A 13726-nucleotide genomic window follows, 5' to 3' on the forward strand; every position below is an offset into this window, starting at 1 on the left:
TCCCCATACTGATGCTCGGTTTGAACTGCAGGAGATTCTCTTGACCATGTCTACATGCCTAAATGCACTGAGTTGCCAACGAGCAGTTGGACAGGTGTACCTAATAAAGTGGCCGGTGAGTGTACATTTTTAAAGCTGCACGTCCATGTTGCTCTTAGTAGTTTTGCTTATTTAAAGCTAATGTACTTGCATTTACCACTTGTTGTCTGGAGTTTACACCTTCAAGGTTGAAAGCACTTAACTGGAAGTCACTTTGGATAAAAGTGTCAGCTAAATGACATGTACTTTAATGTAATGTAAAACAGGAGTAAATAGTGCATATGTGGGGATTATTTTCAGCAGCTGATTAATAGACATTTAGTCATCTAGTGAGCATTTATAGCTGCAGGATGGTTTAGGTAGGATAGACTGAAAATAAACTACAGTATGTGTGTACTTATGGTAATGAAGTGACATGTCACCTGTTTTAATTGTCAAGTCAAAATTATAAATATACTTATTTATTTTAAGGATACATTTATTGTTGGTAGTCTTTTCATGGGATTTGTTGTGCAGGATTTTTCCACTAGGGGTGAAATAATGTTACCTGCTTCTGCTGATATCTTAGTGGTATAAGGACATTTTCATCAATTCAAAGATATTGTCGACAAAAAGTTTAATTGCAGTTGGAGAAAAAGTGAGATGATGTCACCCTTAGACTCATAATATTGATGACACGTTCAGACATTTTCACCAGCAACTCACTTTTAAACCTTATTGTTTTTGTGTTTATTCTTACTTGGAAACAACATCCTTTTCCATCCTTTACACTAAATGTACCAAGCCAACCAGAAATCAGTCATCTCTGCTCTCTAACCTCCCCGACTTATCAACAATTAATTTCAGGAAGCTGCACACAAACAGTTGAGTTGCTGACAGAAGCAAGCTCATTAGAAGTCTGTCTCTGGTCAGATGGGTTGCCAGCACAGCAGTGACCATGGTGACACATGATTTGGCTGCCTAGTTGTTTGTTGTTGACATGAAAGCTATAAAAATGTAAGCTTTTATAGCTAAGGTGCAAGCTTATGTTATATAACTACACTGTGGAACTGCATCATCTGTCTGTGCAATTTTATCACCTCTTTCATAATTGGACAGGAACATTTGTGTTGACGCTGGGTAATAAATATAATTCTTCTTGGTTTTCCCACCACATTTGTAACATTTTCTATTCAAACACCTGCTTCCCTATTTTTCTATTTCTCATTAAGGTATATATATCAATTTATTTATTCTCCTTTACAAATCAAGATTATGTGTCATATGGCATCCTTTCAAAGGGACTGTACTGGTTATGATGTCTTCATGTTAACAGCAGCATTGGCAGGACTACACACACTCCACTACCTTTTTTTACTCTGGCTGACGCTGGAAAAAAGAGCACATAGCTGGTGGAGGACCACCAGAGCAGAAAAAAAGATTTTTTTTTTTTTTTTTTAAAGAACATGATGCAAGCCTTTCTGGCCCACTGGGTCGTGCTGTGTGTGTATGTATGTGTGTGTGCTGTCCATTTTGCAACTCTCCTTCATTTGGCAAAAATGCCCAACTGCAACTGTTCTGGGTCTCTACAGGCCACACACTAGCTGAACAGTGGCATTTGTCATGTAGGTGTCGGACGAAATTTTAACCCAGCTACTGTTGTATATTGTCTGCGGGATGAAGTACACATCAAACCGCATTCTGAATATGATCAAATAAGGGTTTCAAGTACTAAGTACTCATAATTTAAGCTCTCTCTAGCCTGTGAAGTAACATTTGAAGCCCACAACATAATATTTGTGAGAATAGTCTCGGCTTATCCTGCAATGAAGAAGCATTTCTATGCAGAGTTTAAATTTCAGCCCATCACTTGATTAGCAAAGGCTGATAATAGAGCTCAGTAGTACTCTCAACAGAGCTCTCACTAAGCAGGGAGCAAGTGATGCAATTGCACAACCCTCTTGTTTGCCGGAAAGAGGAAAAAACATTTCACTGTTCTGAATTCAGTCTGTCTGTCTTGTCAATTTTCCACCTGACAGCCCTTTCCACCCTTTATACATTCACACACTAACACACACAACACACAACTGTGCTCTTGTATAACCTAACAATTGAAATCCACCCCCTCGTTTCCCCTGTCAAGTGTATGAAACCAACCTCATAACGCCCCGCCCCTCCCGAATTGCGCCTTTCACCTCAGAGAATATCGTATGTAGACCTTTCAGCGGCTCACTAGTGAAGACAAATTGCCAGCTTGTTTGGGGGGGCCTCCAGAGAGTGATTCATATTAATGGATAGCTGGCAGTGGAGAGCAGGCTGCATATGCAAACACCATTAGCAGGTTAGGCTGGAGCGTGTGACCTGGCTGTGCCACCGTGAGCTGCACACACATGAGAACAGGCTGCGGAGAGGAGGCTGTGTTTAAAAAGAGTTGCAGGTGCAGGGAAATATGTCCACAGTGTGTGTGTGTGTGTGTGTGTGTGTGTGTGCGCACACATGCGTGCGTAAGTGCGTGAATGCGTTTGTGTGTGTGCGTCTTTGTTATTTAATAACCATTCAACACAATTAACCTACATTTAAACAATGCCCTTTATTTGAATTATTATTAGAACCTTTCACAGTTTTGAAGTTTTCAAGTATTTAATAAATAATTTGACAGCCAGAGTGCTTTGAAGGTAGTGACTGGAGAGACACCATTTATGTAAAGGTTTCAGTTGTACCCTCTGCGATACATTGTATTTGGGATTATATTTTATGACAGGGTGTTCTTGACTACATTGAGTGGAAAAACGTATGAAAAAAGGTCTCATTCATTGACACATTAATTCATGATTTTTTTTCCTTGTACCAGCAGCCTGTAAAACATACAGACATAGTGCTAATGTGCAGCAGGTGGAGCAGTGGGCGGTTAAAGGTTAAATGTCATTAATATTGGCACACTGCATCTAGAGTTACCAACTGATCAAGATAGAAAGTGTAAAGCCCTTCGAGCGACAAGTCTTGGACAAACTTAAAGTGGAACTGTGCCTTTTTTTTCAACTTAATTTACCTTAACTGAACCGCTTCAGAGTCATTGGAATGTTTATATGACTTTTTGGGGGTTGAATGGTGGCCGTCTCGCTTCCCCCTAGTGCCTGTGAGCGGAAAAAATCCCCCTTGCAACTTTGGGCCGGTGGGCAGAGTCAGGACGTATCCTGTCATATCAGGTCTTGCAATGTAACAAAGTGAAGTTGAAGCCAACAAAAAAGAAGCAGAAAGCTAGGAAAGCATTGTCAGAGGAACAGAGAATGAGGAAACAGCAGGCTGATCAAGCGAGGAGTCAGACACAAGTTCATAGACATCCAAGCTTCCAAATGTGTATTCCGAAGCTGTAGGGGGAGCTCTAAAGAGAAACCTGCAAGCAAAAAGCTAGAAAACTGCAAAGAAATTGCCAAAATTGCATAGCACTCCTTTAACTAGCTATTCTTACAGTAACTTGGCCATGAATGGGCACTCGAGGAAACGCCATGGGGTTGTATAAATCTGAGGGTTTTATCCCACGAAAGCATGACTGTGCTTTATCAAAATCATGTAAATTTGAATGCATGATTTCTGGTGCAAAGTTTGTGTTTTTTGCCTGAGGGCGGCTAAAAGCGTGTCCAAAATGCAAAGAGTTCCTCCTCTGAGGAGAATAAATGCGCTCAGTAAATCTCATGGCAGGACTGCCTTAAAGATTTTCATATTTCTTCTACATTTTGGACTGATAGCGACACAAGACTAAAGGTCAGAATTCATCCCAAAAAAACCATGAATGTTCACAGAAAATTTCATGGACATTCATTCAGTTTTCATTATGATGTGGACAGTGTTAAATCATCAGTCAAAGAGACCTTTTGGAGTCACAGTGGTGATAGAGAAAAGATTAGTTGGTCACTAAAATTAAGAGTCTTATTCTGGAGGGTGTCAGAAACCAAGTACATAGTAATCTGTCTAATAATTGTTGAGATGTATTTACTGGACCAAAGTGATGGGCAAATAGATCTGTATCTCCATTCCACTAAAATGGGCAAAATGATCCACTTTTATTAATTTCAGCCGCACTCAATATAGGAACAGCTTTCGCTTGTTGACTGAATCCAACATACAGTGGCAGTAAAGAAACAAAAACATGACAGTCAGTAGGCGACATTCATTTTTTTACTGTGTCAGATTCATTTAATCAACATTTAATATGCTCTTATCTTATGGTTAGGTTATAGCTACAGGTTATGCACAATAATTAGGCTGCCACTCAAAACTGAAGTGTTTCTCTTAGTCCAAAAAGTACAGATCTTAATTGAATCTTCAAGTCATTTTTAACTTTGTTACCTAAGAATTTGATTTGATAGGCGAGTTCAATTATAGATTCAGATGTTATGAAAATTCTATAGAATCCCAACCCTATGTTTGACCGATATAAGCATTATACTATGCATTTTGGCAGATGCATGATCTGCAGCCATCAAGTACATTTGTTACTTTATTTCAGTGGCTAACTCCACCTACGTCAAGCTTACGCACAACAGCATTAATAATGAGTGCAGCCATTACCAGCTTTCAGAAAACCACATTATCACACTGAGTGCTCCTCTGTACTGTGATTATGAACATGTGAAGACAGATGCTCTCACAATTAAAACTCCCTTTTTACACTTGAGATACTCCCACAAAGACGTGGACGGACAGAGCTTGGCCACTGGCCGAATGGCACTATCTCATCCCCCCACCCCCCCCCTCCCCTCTCTCCCCATATACTCTCCACGCTCCACCCTGATCAATCCTCTTTATAGATTTCTCATTTTCACTTATCTTCTAGAACGGCTATCCTCCCATTTCAGGTCTTACAACAAATACCTCTGGATACCTCCTTTCTTCTGCTGCCAAATCCTCCCTATCCCTGCCCCCTCAAACAAAAAACAGCAGCATCACTTGTGATTAACTTCTACAATAAAACTTTCCTCAGCAACAGCTAATAAAGAATATGCAGTGGAACACGTAATCTGCATTTGTTTTTGTAAATGTATATACAAAAGCAAAACACTAACCTAAGTGTGCTGTCGGGGTAGATTAGAGCACGATGGGAATGCGTGCATGAAATCTGCCCCAGCTGCCCAGGGCTGCTGGACGGAGGAGGCGGAGGAGCAGAGAGAGGGAGGGAGAGAGAGAGAGAGAGAGAGAGATAAAGAAACAACAAGTTAGGGAGATAAAGGAAAGAGAGAGTGAAAATCAAGCGATCCAGTCACAGGTTGACCTTTGAGCTTGTGTACCTTGCGATGAGGACAGCAGTCTCTCCTGCTCTATCCGTCCTGTCATCTCATGCCAACATCAACATGCTGTATTGTGCTGTTTCACTCGCACCGTCTCGGTAAGTTACATCCCTCAAAAAAACTGGACTTGTGCAGTGCCAACCACTGAACACAAACACAGAATACACATGCTGGTGGAGCCAGTATTGGAGTCTAACTATAATTGTGCTTAATGGACATTTCAAGCACAGATTAGCTAATTGGTGGAGCAAGACAGTCACCTGGTGGGAAAAAAAGTACCTTTAAAGTTTTTTTGTTTTTCCACTCATGGCTTCCAAACATTCATAATAAATATTTATAATAATTCTTCCTTTATAATGACACCACCATCTAAAGGCTCAATGATAAGACATGCTGGCTTTGTGTTTCCTGTGTATTGTGAATAGAACAAAAGTTCATCACAGAGCAGAGCCTCAATCAGCACTGAAACATTGGAAGCTCTGAGGCATTGGATGCATGTTGCACTGAGAGGAGCCTACAGACGACCAGATGACACCATATTGAAGGCTTTAAAAATTTATATATGTTTTGCATTCATTTAAATCTCTCACAAAGTCAGGGAGAGGTCATGGACCGTTGTCTGCTGTTATTCATTTTCTCAGCATGACACTGAAACCTAAAGCCTCTGATCTCTTGTTAGAGTAAATTAATCTAAGTTTGTTTTAGGGGAATCAACCTTGAATCAAAGTGGGAAGAAAGCTGCTGCTGAACTGCTCATTTTTAGTTGAAATTTCAAGCATGTTGCACTTAGGGCCTCAAAAGATGTCACAACCAATGATTTCATTTCAGCCCTATGTGTTGCTAGTCTTCGCAGAGTCCATAATCAGACACGTGGAATGTAAACAACAGCAAAAATTGGTTCATGACCATAACATGACTCATGACCAAAGTTATATTACATAGTTATATTACAACTGACCTTTTTTTTTTTTTTTTTTAGATAATGCAGTTGAGCCTTCTTAGCATTCCTAAAATTCTGGTGTATCTAAACTGGTCCCAGAAGAAATCAGGTTTATCTGGTGAAAAACTTTACCTAAACCTGGGCTCTCGCTTTACATAACATCACACTTATCAGCTTTTGGGGGTTTACCCATGCTAAAATGTTGGCGTGATGCTGTTAAGTGCGTATGGCGTATATTCATGCCATGTCTTGTAAATTACCGTGACAGTCTTGATGCGACCACTGCCCTTGGTGCAAGTCCAGCCGGATCGGTTGAACAGGAGGCTGCAGACCTCGCCCTCCAGGCAGGGAGCCATCTCACACCACTGACGACTCCGCACAATTCGCGCTGAGAGGGCAAAAGACAAGAGGGCAAAGAGGCAAATAAGACAGACAGAATCACAGAGACTTCAAAATGTCAACATGTTCTGGAACAAAAAACAAAACTGTCCATTTTATGCTCACTAGACAGGAAAGCATCTTCATGTGCTGGTGTGTCTGCAAGCCTGTAGTATTTTAATTAGGTTCTTGTTGAACTACCAGGTTTGAATTGCCTGTGGTAGTAACCTTTACAGGCCAGCTGGCGTTCCATAAATTACTCTTCTTCTAATGCTTGCTGTTACTGCAGCTGCACAGAATGATTCTTTTTTGTTGATGTTATTATTTTGCCACACTTTCTTCCTGAAAATAGTTTTTTTGTGTGGTAATGCTAGGTAAAAGGTTCTAGGTTGAAAGTAATGTGTACCATTATGAGTACCATAATGCAACATAATATTGTTGGAATTACTTTACTCACGCTACACTGTATAATTTGCTGTCAAACTTGCACTCAGTGGACAATTTACCAAATAGCTTACCTGTTAGCTCTCTGGTCTCTTCACCGTCAGGGCCAGACATATTGTGCATTACATTGCACGAATATTTGTGTGCACCAGGAGTGAATAGAGCATCATAGCAGGTATAGCAAGAGCATGAGTTCATTCTTGATTTGCAGTAATGGCTGAATAAGCCCTATAGCCACTAGGAATGTACCAATTCCACTTATTCAGTCCGAAACCAAATACCTGCGTTTTGGGGTATAGGCTGATTCAATCTGATAGGTGTGGAAGTGACAAGGATCATTATGTTTTGTTTAAGGCAACACCAGCCTTGACATTGCTTTCCTCACTTTGAAAGACAAAATGTAACAAATAAATGCACAGATTAACAATTTAAGTGTAAACCTTTTCAATGCAGCAACAAAACAACTACACAACAAATGCTGTAACTGCAACCAAAAAAATGGATACTAGTCACCTTTTACCAAGTTAAAAGAGAATTGATAAAAAATTTGCAAAAGAAGAGAAGTACTATAATTGGGACTGCCCTGCATTTGTGGAGATAGAATGATGGCATAAAATGGTACATTTTCTGCTTATACCTAATGAATATGCTTTATATTTTCATTCCTATTTACACTGGATCAGTATGAACTAAGGTTACAGGTTGCATCAATGTCGTAAAAGGAGTTTTGTTTGGATTTTGGAAAGAGGTAATTTGGGTGGATATTATATTTGATAGCCCTTAAACATGTTACCAATGTTGTTTATTCTCATGTTCTAATTAATGCACACAAATTATTAATACTATAGGAATCAGTAATATTTCAATAAGTAGATTAGAGGGGGTGGGATACAGTATAGAAACAAACTTTAGTCTTCTTAAAGGTATTTGTCTGCTGGAGACAACAGGCTGTAAGAGCGATCCCTTTGCAGTCTATCTGCATGACATTGAATTAGCATTCGCTGTGGTTGGTGCTGATAAGCTCTTATTGTTCTTTACACGGCGTGCTAAAGCAACACTGAAAGGTTAACAACTCTCCGCGGACCTGGCTGAGGCCACTGCTCTTGCCTACCCATGATCCCCCGGGGGCAGCACATTGTGGAACGAGGTAACATGGTCGCCAAATTGAAAGAGAGGAACTACAATTCGTTGAATGTCCACTGGAGAGCTGAGGGCGAAACAGAGAACTAGCGGAGAGAGGGAGAGGAAAGAGGTGTGGAAAGGGAGGCCTTGTGACATTTTGCTGTGAGGTATTCCTGGTCCAGACCTTGTTAACAGTCTGAAATTGGTCTTTGGAGTGTCATACCCCGACTGCTACTCTGCAATATAGATCTGTCAACTTGTGCTATTTATCAAGCTCCCCTCATGTATGTAACCACACATACACACACTCAGACACAATTACCGCTCTGTAGATATAAAGCCATGCTCTCAGCAAATAATAGATATTGTTGACACATCGAGACAGGAGCCGTGTTTTTCCAGCCTGTGCTCACGGTGTAGTCAGGCAGCTGGGAGACGAAGCAGTGGAAGAAAAATAAATCTAGAAACCTGTCATCTCATTAAACCAAACAAGCATGAGAACATATTAACACGGAGACAAAATGGTCATCTTGGCTCCCCTGTGAACAGAGGTTCAGAGTGCAGGAGAAAATCTAAAGTGACCTTCCTCTTGACACAGCAACATGCCGTGGTGAGATTTCATTTTCACAGCCATTAGTCAGGCGCAACAAAGCATAGATTTATCAGTCAGTTGCAGATGTAGTTTTGAGTATATTACAGGGCCAGAACAACTCAATTTCCAGGGCACGGAATATAAGCTGAGCCGGCAAAGTGGTGGGAATGCTGACTAACTGTGGAGTGCATCAACCCAGCCAGCCCAAAGTCACGGAGGTTGGCTAAAATAAATGCCTTTTTCAACCGCTGCCACAGTATCCAGGCACTCGATAGCTTGCCCTTCTTACTTTTTCAATGCCGCCTATGACAGTGTGACTTGATCTATGATGACTTGATGAATTTCATGGTGCCGTAAGCTGTGGATTGGTTGCACAGCACTGGTTGGGATTAGAGCGTCGCCATGATAACTTCATCCATAACCACATCATGAATAACACGAGCAGTTACAAAACAGCACTGCTGCAGTTTGGCTTCAGCCTGTCTCCATCCATCAAACCTATCCATCCAATATGCTGACACGAGCAATTGTGGACACATTAAAAAGCTTATATGGTACAGCCACCCACACACACATCAACTGTATGCTGAGCAGACTGTAAGCCTCTGAGCTGAAGCTGTCTGAAAATATCTGTCTGCTGTCATATTTCATCTTAGAGTATTGATTATATGATGCTATAATGCAAATGGATGAGGATTATTGTGGTTTTATTATGATATCTGTTTTGTGTTTGAACATGATTTCAGGCCTGTATGAGGTTTTCCTGCTTGTGATGTTGGCAGTGTGCAGCAGCAGCAGCAGCAGAGGTGAAACAGCTGGCTGGGGTGGTTGGAAGAGACAGAGAGAGTCTGTCTGTCTGGTTGACACCTGGGTGGCCCATACTGCTGTTGGCGCTGTCAGAGTCCCACACAGGGACCGTGGACGTTGGGCCAGGCTTGTAAGCTGCCAGAGACCCTGCTGGGCCACAATTCTGGACCTCAAACTACATTACACGTAAGACCATCTGTCCCCCCCATGCACAGTGCCAAGCTCTGCCCTTCACAACATAGCACTGCCAGACGAGACTCAGAGCAGGGCAGGAGGCATAACAGTGAGTCCTTAACCAGACATACTGTTAGTCTGACAAAATTCTTCCTCTGCAGAAGTAAAAAATAACATCAATTTTTTACTAAAATCACAGGCAGCTCATGTAAAATGCATTAAGACGAGGTACAACAAAATAAAAGACACAATTTCAGAGAGACAGGAACGAGTATCTTAAACAGAAGCATGAACCACCTCTACAATATATCGTGCACCTCTACTGGTAATTTAATAATCATCCAAATAATGAAGCTTTTTGATAAATGTCCAACAAGATTAGCTAACTAGCTTTGCCGGGCACCAGAAACACTTTTACAGGTCTTTACAGGCTTTCTGGCTGGATAATAATTTGTAGCGGCCAGATTTTCAGCCCTCTGTCATCTAAACAGCTCAACCTGCTGCCAGATGCCTGATGGTCTTTCACTTCTAATTATGACAACAGAAAAATCCAACATTAAACACATTTTAAAAGCAGCCATCAGCCAAGCTCCAAACGACTATACTTTTGTTGAGCAAGCTGTTGAATAACTGAGATTGTTTTTTTGTTGCATTTTCTCTGGGGGCTTTTATTTCAAAATGGCATTGTATTTCTGGCTGGTTTATCAAGATGTCATCAAACCAGAAAGTTTGCAAGATATAGTAAAACCCATCTGGCAGCATCTTGATACTATTAGTATTAAAAACCTAAATATGTAACTGATTCTCTAACTTAAGTGAGGTTTGCTATTAATGATGAAACTAAGTAGATATTTCATTTTCCTTTTCCTGCTGATTTACAAATGCTGCTCTGTGGAAAAGAAGGTATTGACTTTTTGTCTGATATTTAAAACTAACTAGTCTGTTTGCAGCATTTTAGGACTGGAAAACACTTCCACTTTCATCAGAAATACTAATTGCTTGGTTTTGCTGTTATTGACATGGATGGAAAAATGAGGGTGCATTAATTAGAAATTGAGAAGCCATTCTGTGGTTTTGTGTACGCAGGTATTCGATTAATGGATCTTTATTAATAATTTCTAAAAGCTTTTCCATCCCAAACTTTTGTAATTGCTGTTTAGCTACTGTCAGTAAAGCTCAACTCTGCATATACGTCTGTCCAGGAAGGGCTGTCATCAACTGTAACTTATAGATTGTTGAATTGTAGCTTTGTTGATCATTAGGGGAAAAAAACTGTATTTTTGTTTGAGAAGAGAAACAAATCAGTGAGTATGATATTACAGTGTTGTTAATTTGTGCTGTGATTTTATGAATTTATCAAGACAACAGGTAAACATGCAGAAGTGTTGAGTTGCATTACCAGTAAACAACATCCACAACAAATTTAAGTTACAGTAGATTTGAAAAAAAGGGAAATAGTCTATAGGAAATAGAAATTAGAAGAAGTCTTCCTTTTGCTCACTTTTTGGGACCTTTAGGGTCAATAATCATTGTGTAGGAGTGTGAAAGCAGAAGCTTTTAGCCAGCATATGAACAGTCTCCCTGCAGTCCACAGACTCTTATCATGGTGGCCATCAAGCAACATACGATTACAGTGTGATGTGGTGGCATGGCAACAACGGGCCAAGCAGAGAAGGGGAAGGAGCGGCAGAGAGTCAGGGAGCAGATTTAGAGTGAAAGCAGAGAGACAAGCAAGGAAAAGCACATAATCCTCCTGTGTACAGTGTGCAGACTAGACCTGCACAACATTGTCACACAGCAATACAAAAACAGGGCAAACAAACGTTGAAATATGGCCTTATAGGGACTTACAAAAGAAGTTATTCTGCGAAGAAATAAACAGCACTTGTCTCATAGTATGACATTGTTAAGTAAGAATAATCAAAAAGGAATAAAGAGTAGCATTTAACATTACATGCTGCTAGAACAGATCTATCTTGGTAAATCAGCTGATCAGCTCCCATATAACAAACTTTATTCACTGCAGGACTTAGGCTTGTTGTTGTGTCATTATAGAAGTGTGAATACTAGCAAGATGGCAAGGGAGATCAAAATATTTGTCTGGTTGTGTCCTTTAGGCCACAAGCTGCAGACTGTTGATGTGCTGAATGTCGTTAATTTAAACTGTGACTTTGGCACATTAGTGCCAATTTAAAATTTGAAAAACCTTAAACGTAAAATGTTTGTTCAACCATTAAAAGCAAGACAGTAACTTTTGAAAGAATACTCTCTTACAGAAGAAAACCAGTTACATGGTCTGCTATGACCAGTAGCTTATGGTGGCTGAATAATGACCACTGCTCAGCAGAGTAGCCATGCACAGTTTATACTTTTTACGTTCTTTTTATTTTTGTCTTTGTACGTACCTTGTGGGAAAGGAGTAACAATAATAATACATTTTATTTATAATGTCCTTTACATTTCAAAAAATAAATCTCAAAGTGTTACATTTGTAGGGAGTTAAAAACATTTTCCAGAATATAATAAAAACAACAAGCAATAACACACCATAAACTAAAATTAAAACAATGATTGTTTAAAAGGTATACTTAATTGTGTCACTTTTCTAGCATGAACCCACTTAACACTTGAACCCAGTTAGAGTATGGAACTGGGACACATATAAAGTCTCCAAGAAAATAACTTTAAATAAATCTGGATTGACCGCTGTCCATGGTGCTGATTCTGGAGCTGTTTTGGGTGTTGTTCAACATTTGTGCTGGCAGGCCACAAACCAACTATTGGGGAGTGATGGCCAAGGTTGGCTATTCCGATCAGCATTCGCATATTGCCTCATCTGTTAAGCTCACTATGTTTATCTTATTGATCAGGATCCTGGTTGCTGAGACCTGGAGATGCCACACGAAACAGCCAAAGGAAAATGTTTTAGTTAAGTTTGGTTGCCTAATACAAGTTTAGACATTTATTTATTCACACTCCAACAGATGCCACTTGTTAGTGTTTTTGTTTCTACTTCTCTGCACTTTGGGCCTATTTAGCAATGTTACAGTTACATTATTTCTCATACTTCACATCCAAAAAAAAGATCTGGCGTCATTATCGCACTAATGCAAACTAAGTGGACTGTGCAGAACAGATTGGGGAGATTTTATTGTCTCTGGCATTGATTCACCTGTGAATCACAGCTTTTGAAAAACACTTTATTATTATTAGCAAAAAGACACAAGTCTTCCTCCAACAAAATTACTTTCCAAGATTAGTTTATTGTCTCTGGGTGTTTCCATGCAAAAGCAGACTCTTAAAAACCTGAAGAAATACATGGAAGGGTCAAGAAATGAGGCATTCAACCAGTAACATTCTCACCTGGCTTACAGCTCAGACGGATCGTTGCGCCGACGACTCTTTATCTCGTCTATTTTTTAGATTATCTTGTCTTTATTAGATGGGGACAATGTAAATATAACCAGGACACAAGGGGAGTGAGAGAGGGCCACAACATGAAAAAAATATCCCCCACTAGAACTAAACAGGGGATGCTGCGATTATATGTGTAGTTCTTTCTACCTCTTTTCAAATCATTCCAAACTAGAGTTACACTAGAATAATATGAATAATGGATTAAAGAAATGTTGTGTAATACCTGGATTTCTGCTGTCTCTGGTATTCAGATACTGTTGAGAGTTCATTTCTCTTTTTATGTGTCTTGACAGGAGGGCATTGCCCACATCAGGGTGGATGTACATTACTTTGTACTTTTGCGGTGTGGTCAAAAGGCAACAACACCACAGATTTATAAGAACAGAAATACTTGATATTCTCTGGGAAAATAGGAAAAGCACTGAAATGGCAGAGAATGCTATAAACCCGGACACTAACAGGTTTATAGTATAATTAAGTTACCGTATACTGCATATTACTCACAAACTCAAAAAGAGGAATTCATGTCAAGCTGCTAAAAAGCAAACC

The 13726-nt window shown here is 39.9% G+C and overlaps 1 protein-coding gene across 6 annotated transcripts in view; it reads right to left on the minus strand.

Moving 5' to 3' along the window:
* tafa5l (TAFA chemokine like family member 5, like) overlaps positions 1–13726 on the minus strand; it is a 40223-nt gene that overhangs the window by 9586 nt on the left and 16911 nt on the right. For 2 of the 6 annotated variants that reach the window (XM_034877334.1, XM_034877333.1), the window contains exons 3-4: positions 6504–6631; positions 5082–5156 (exon numbers count right to left, since the gene is read on the minus strand). In XM_034877334.1, the coding sequence (XP_034733225.1) occupies positions 5082–5156; positions 6504–6631 (203 nt within the window). The remainder of the gene's footprint in view (positions 1–5081; positions 5157–6503; positions 6632–13726) is intronic. The other 4 variants (XM_034877336.1, XM_034877335.1, XM_034877338.1 and 1 more) reach the window with 2 other exon arrangements.

The sequence above is a fragment of the Etheostoma cragini genome, chromosome 7, assembly GCF_013103735.1.
Source record: "Etheostoma cragini isolate CJK2018 chromosome 7, CSU_Ecrag_1.0, whole genome shotgun sequence".
NCBI classification, from domain to species: Eukaryota; Metazoa; Chordata; class Actinopteri; order Perciformes; family Percidae; genus Etheostoma; species Etheostoma cragini.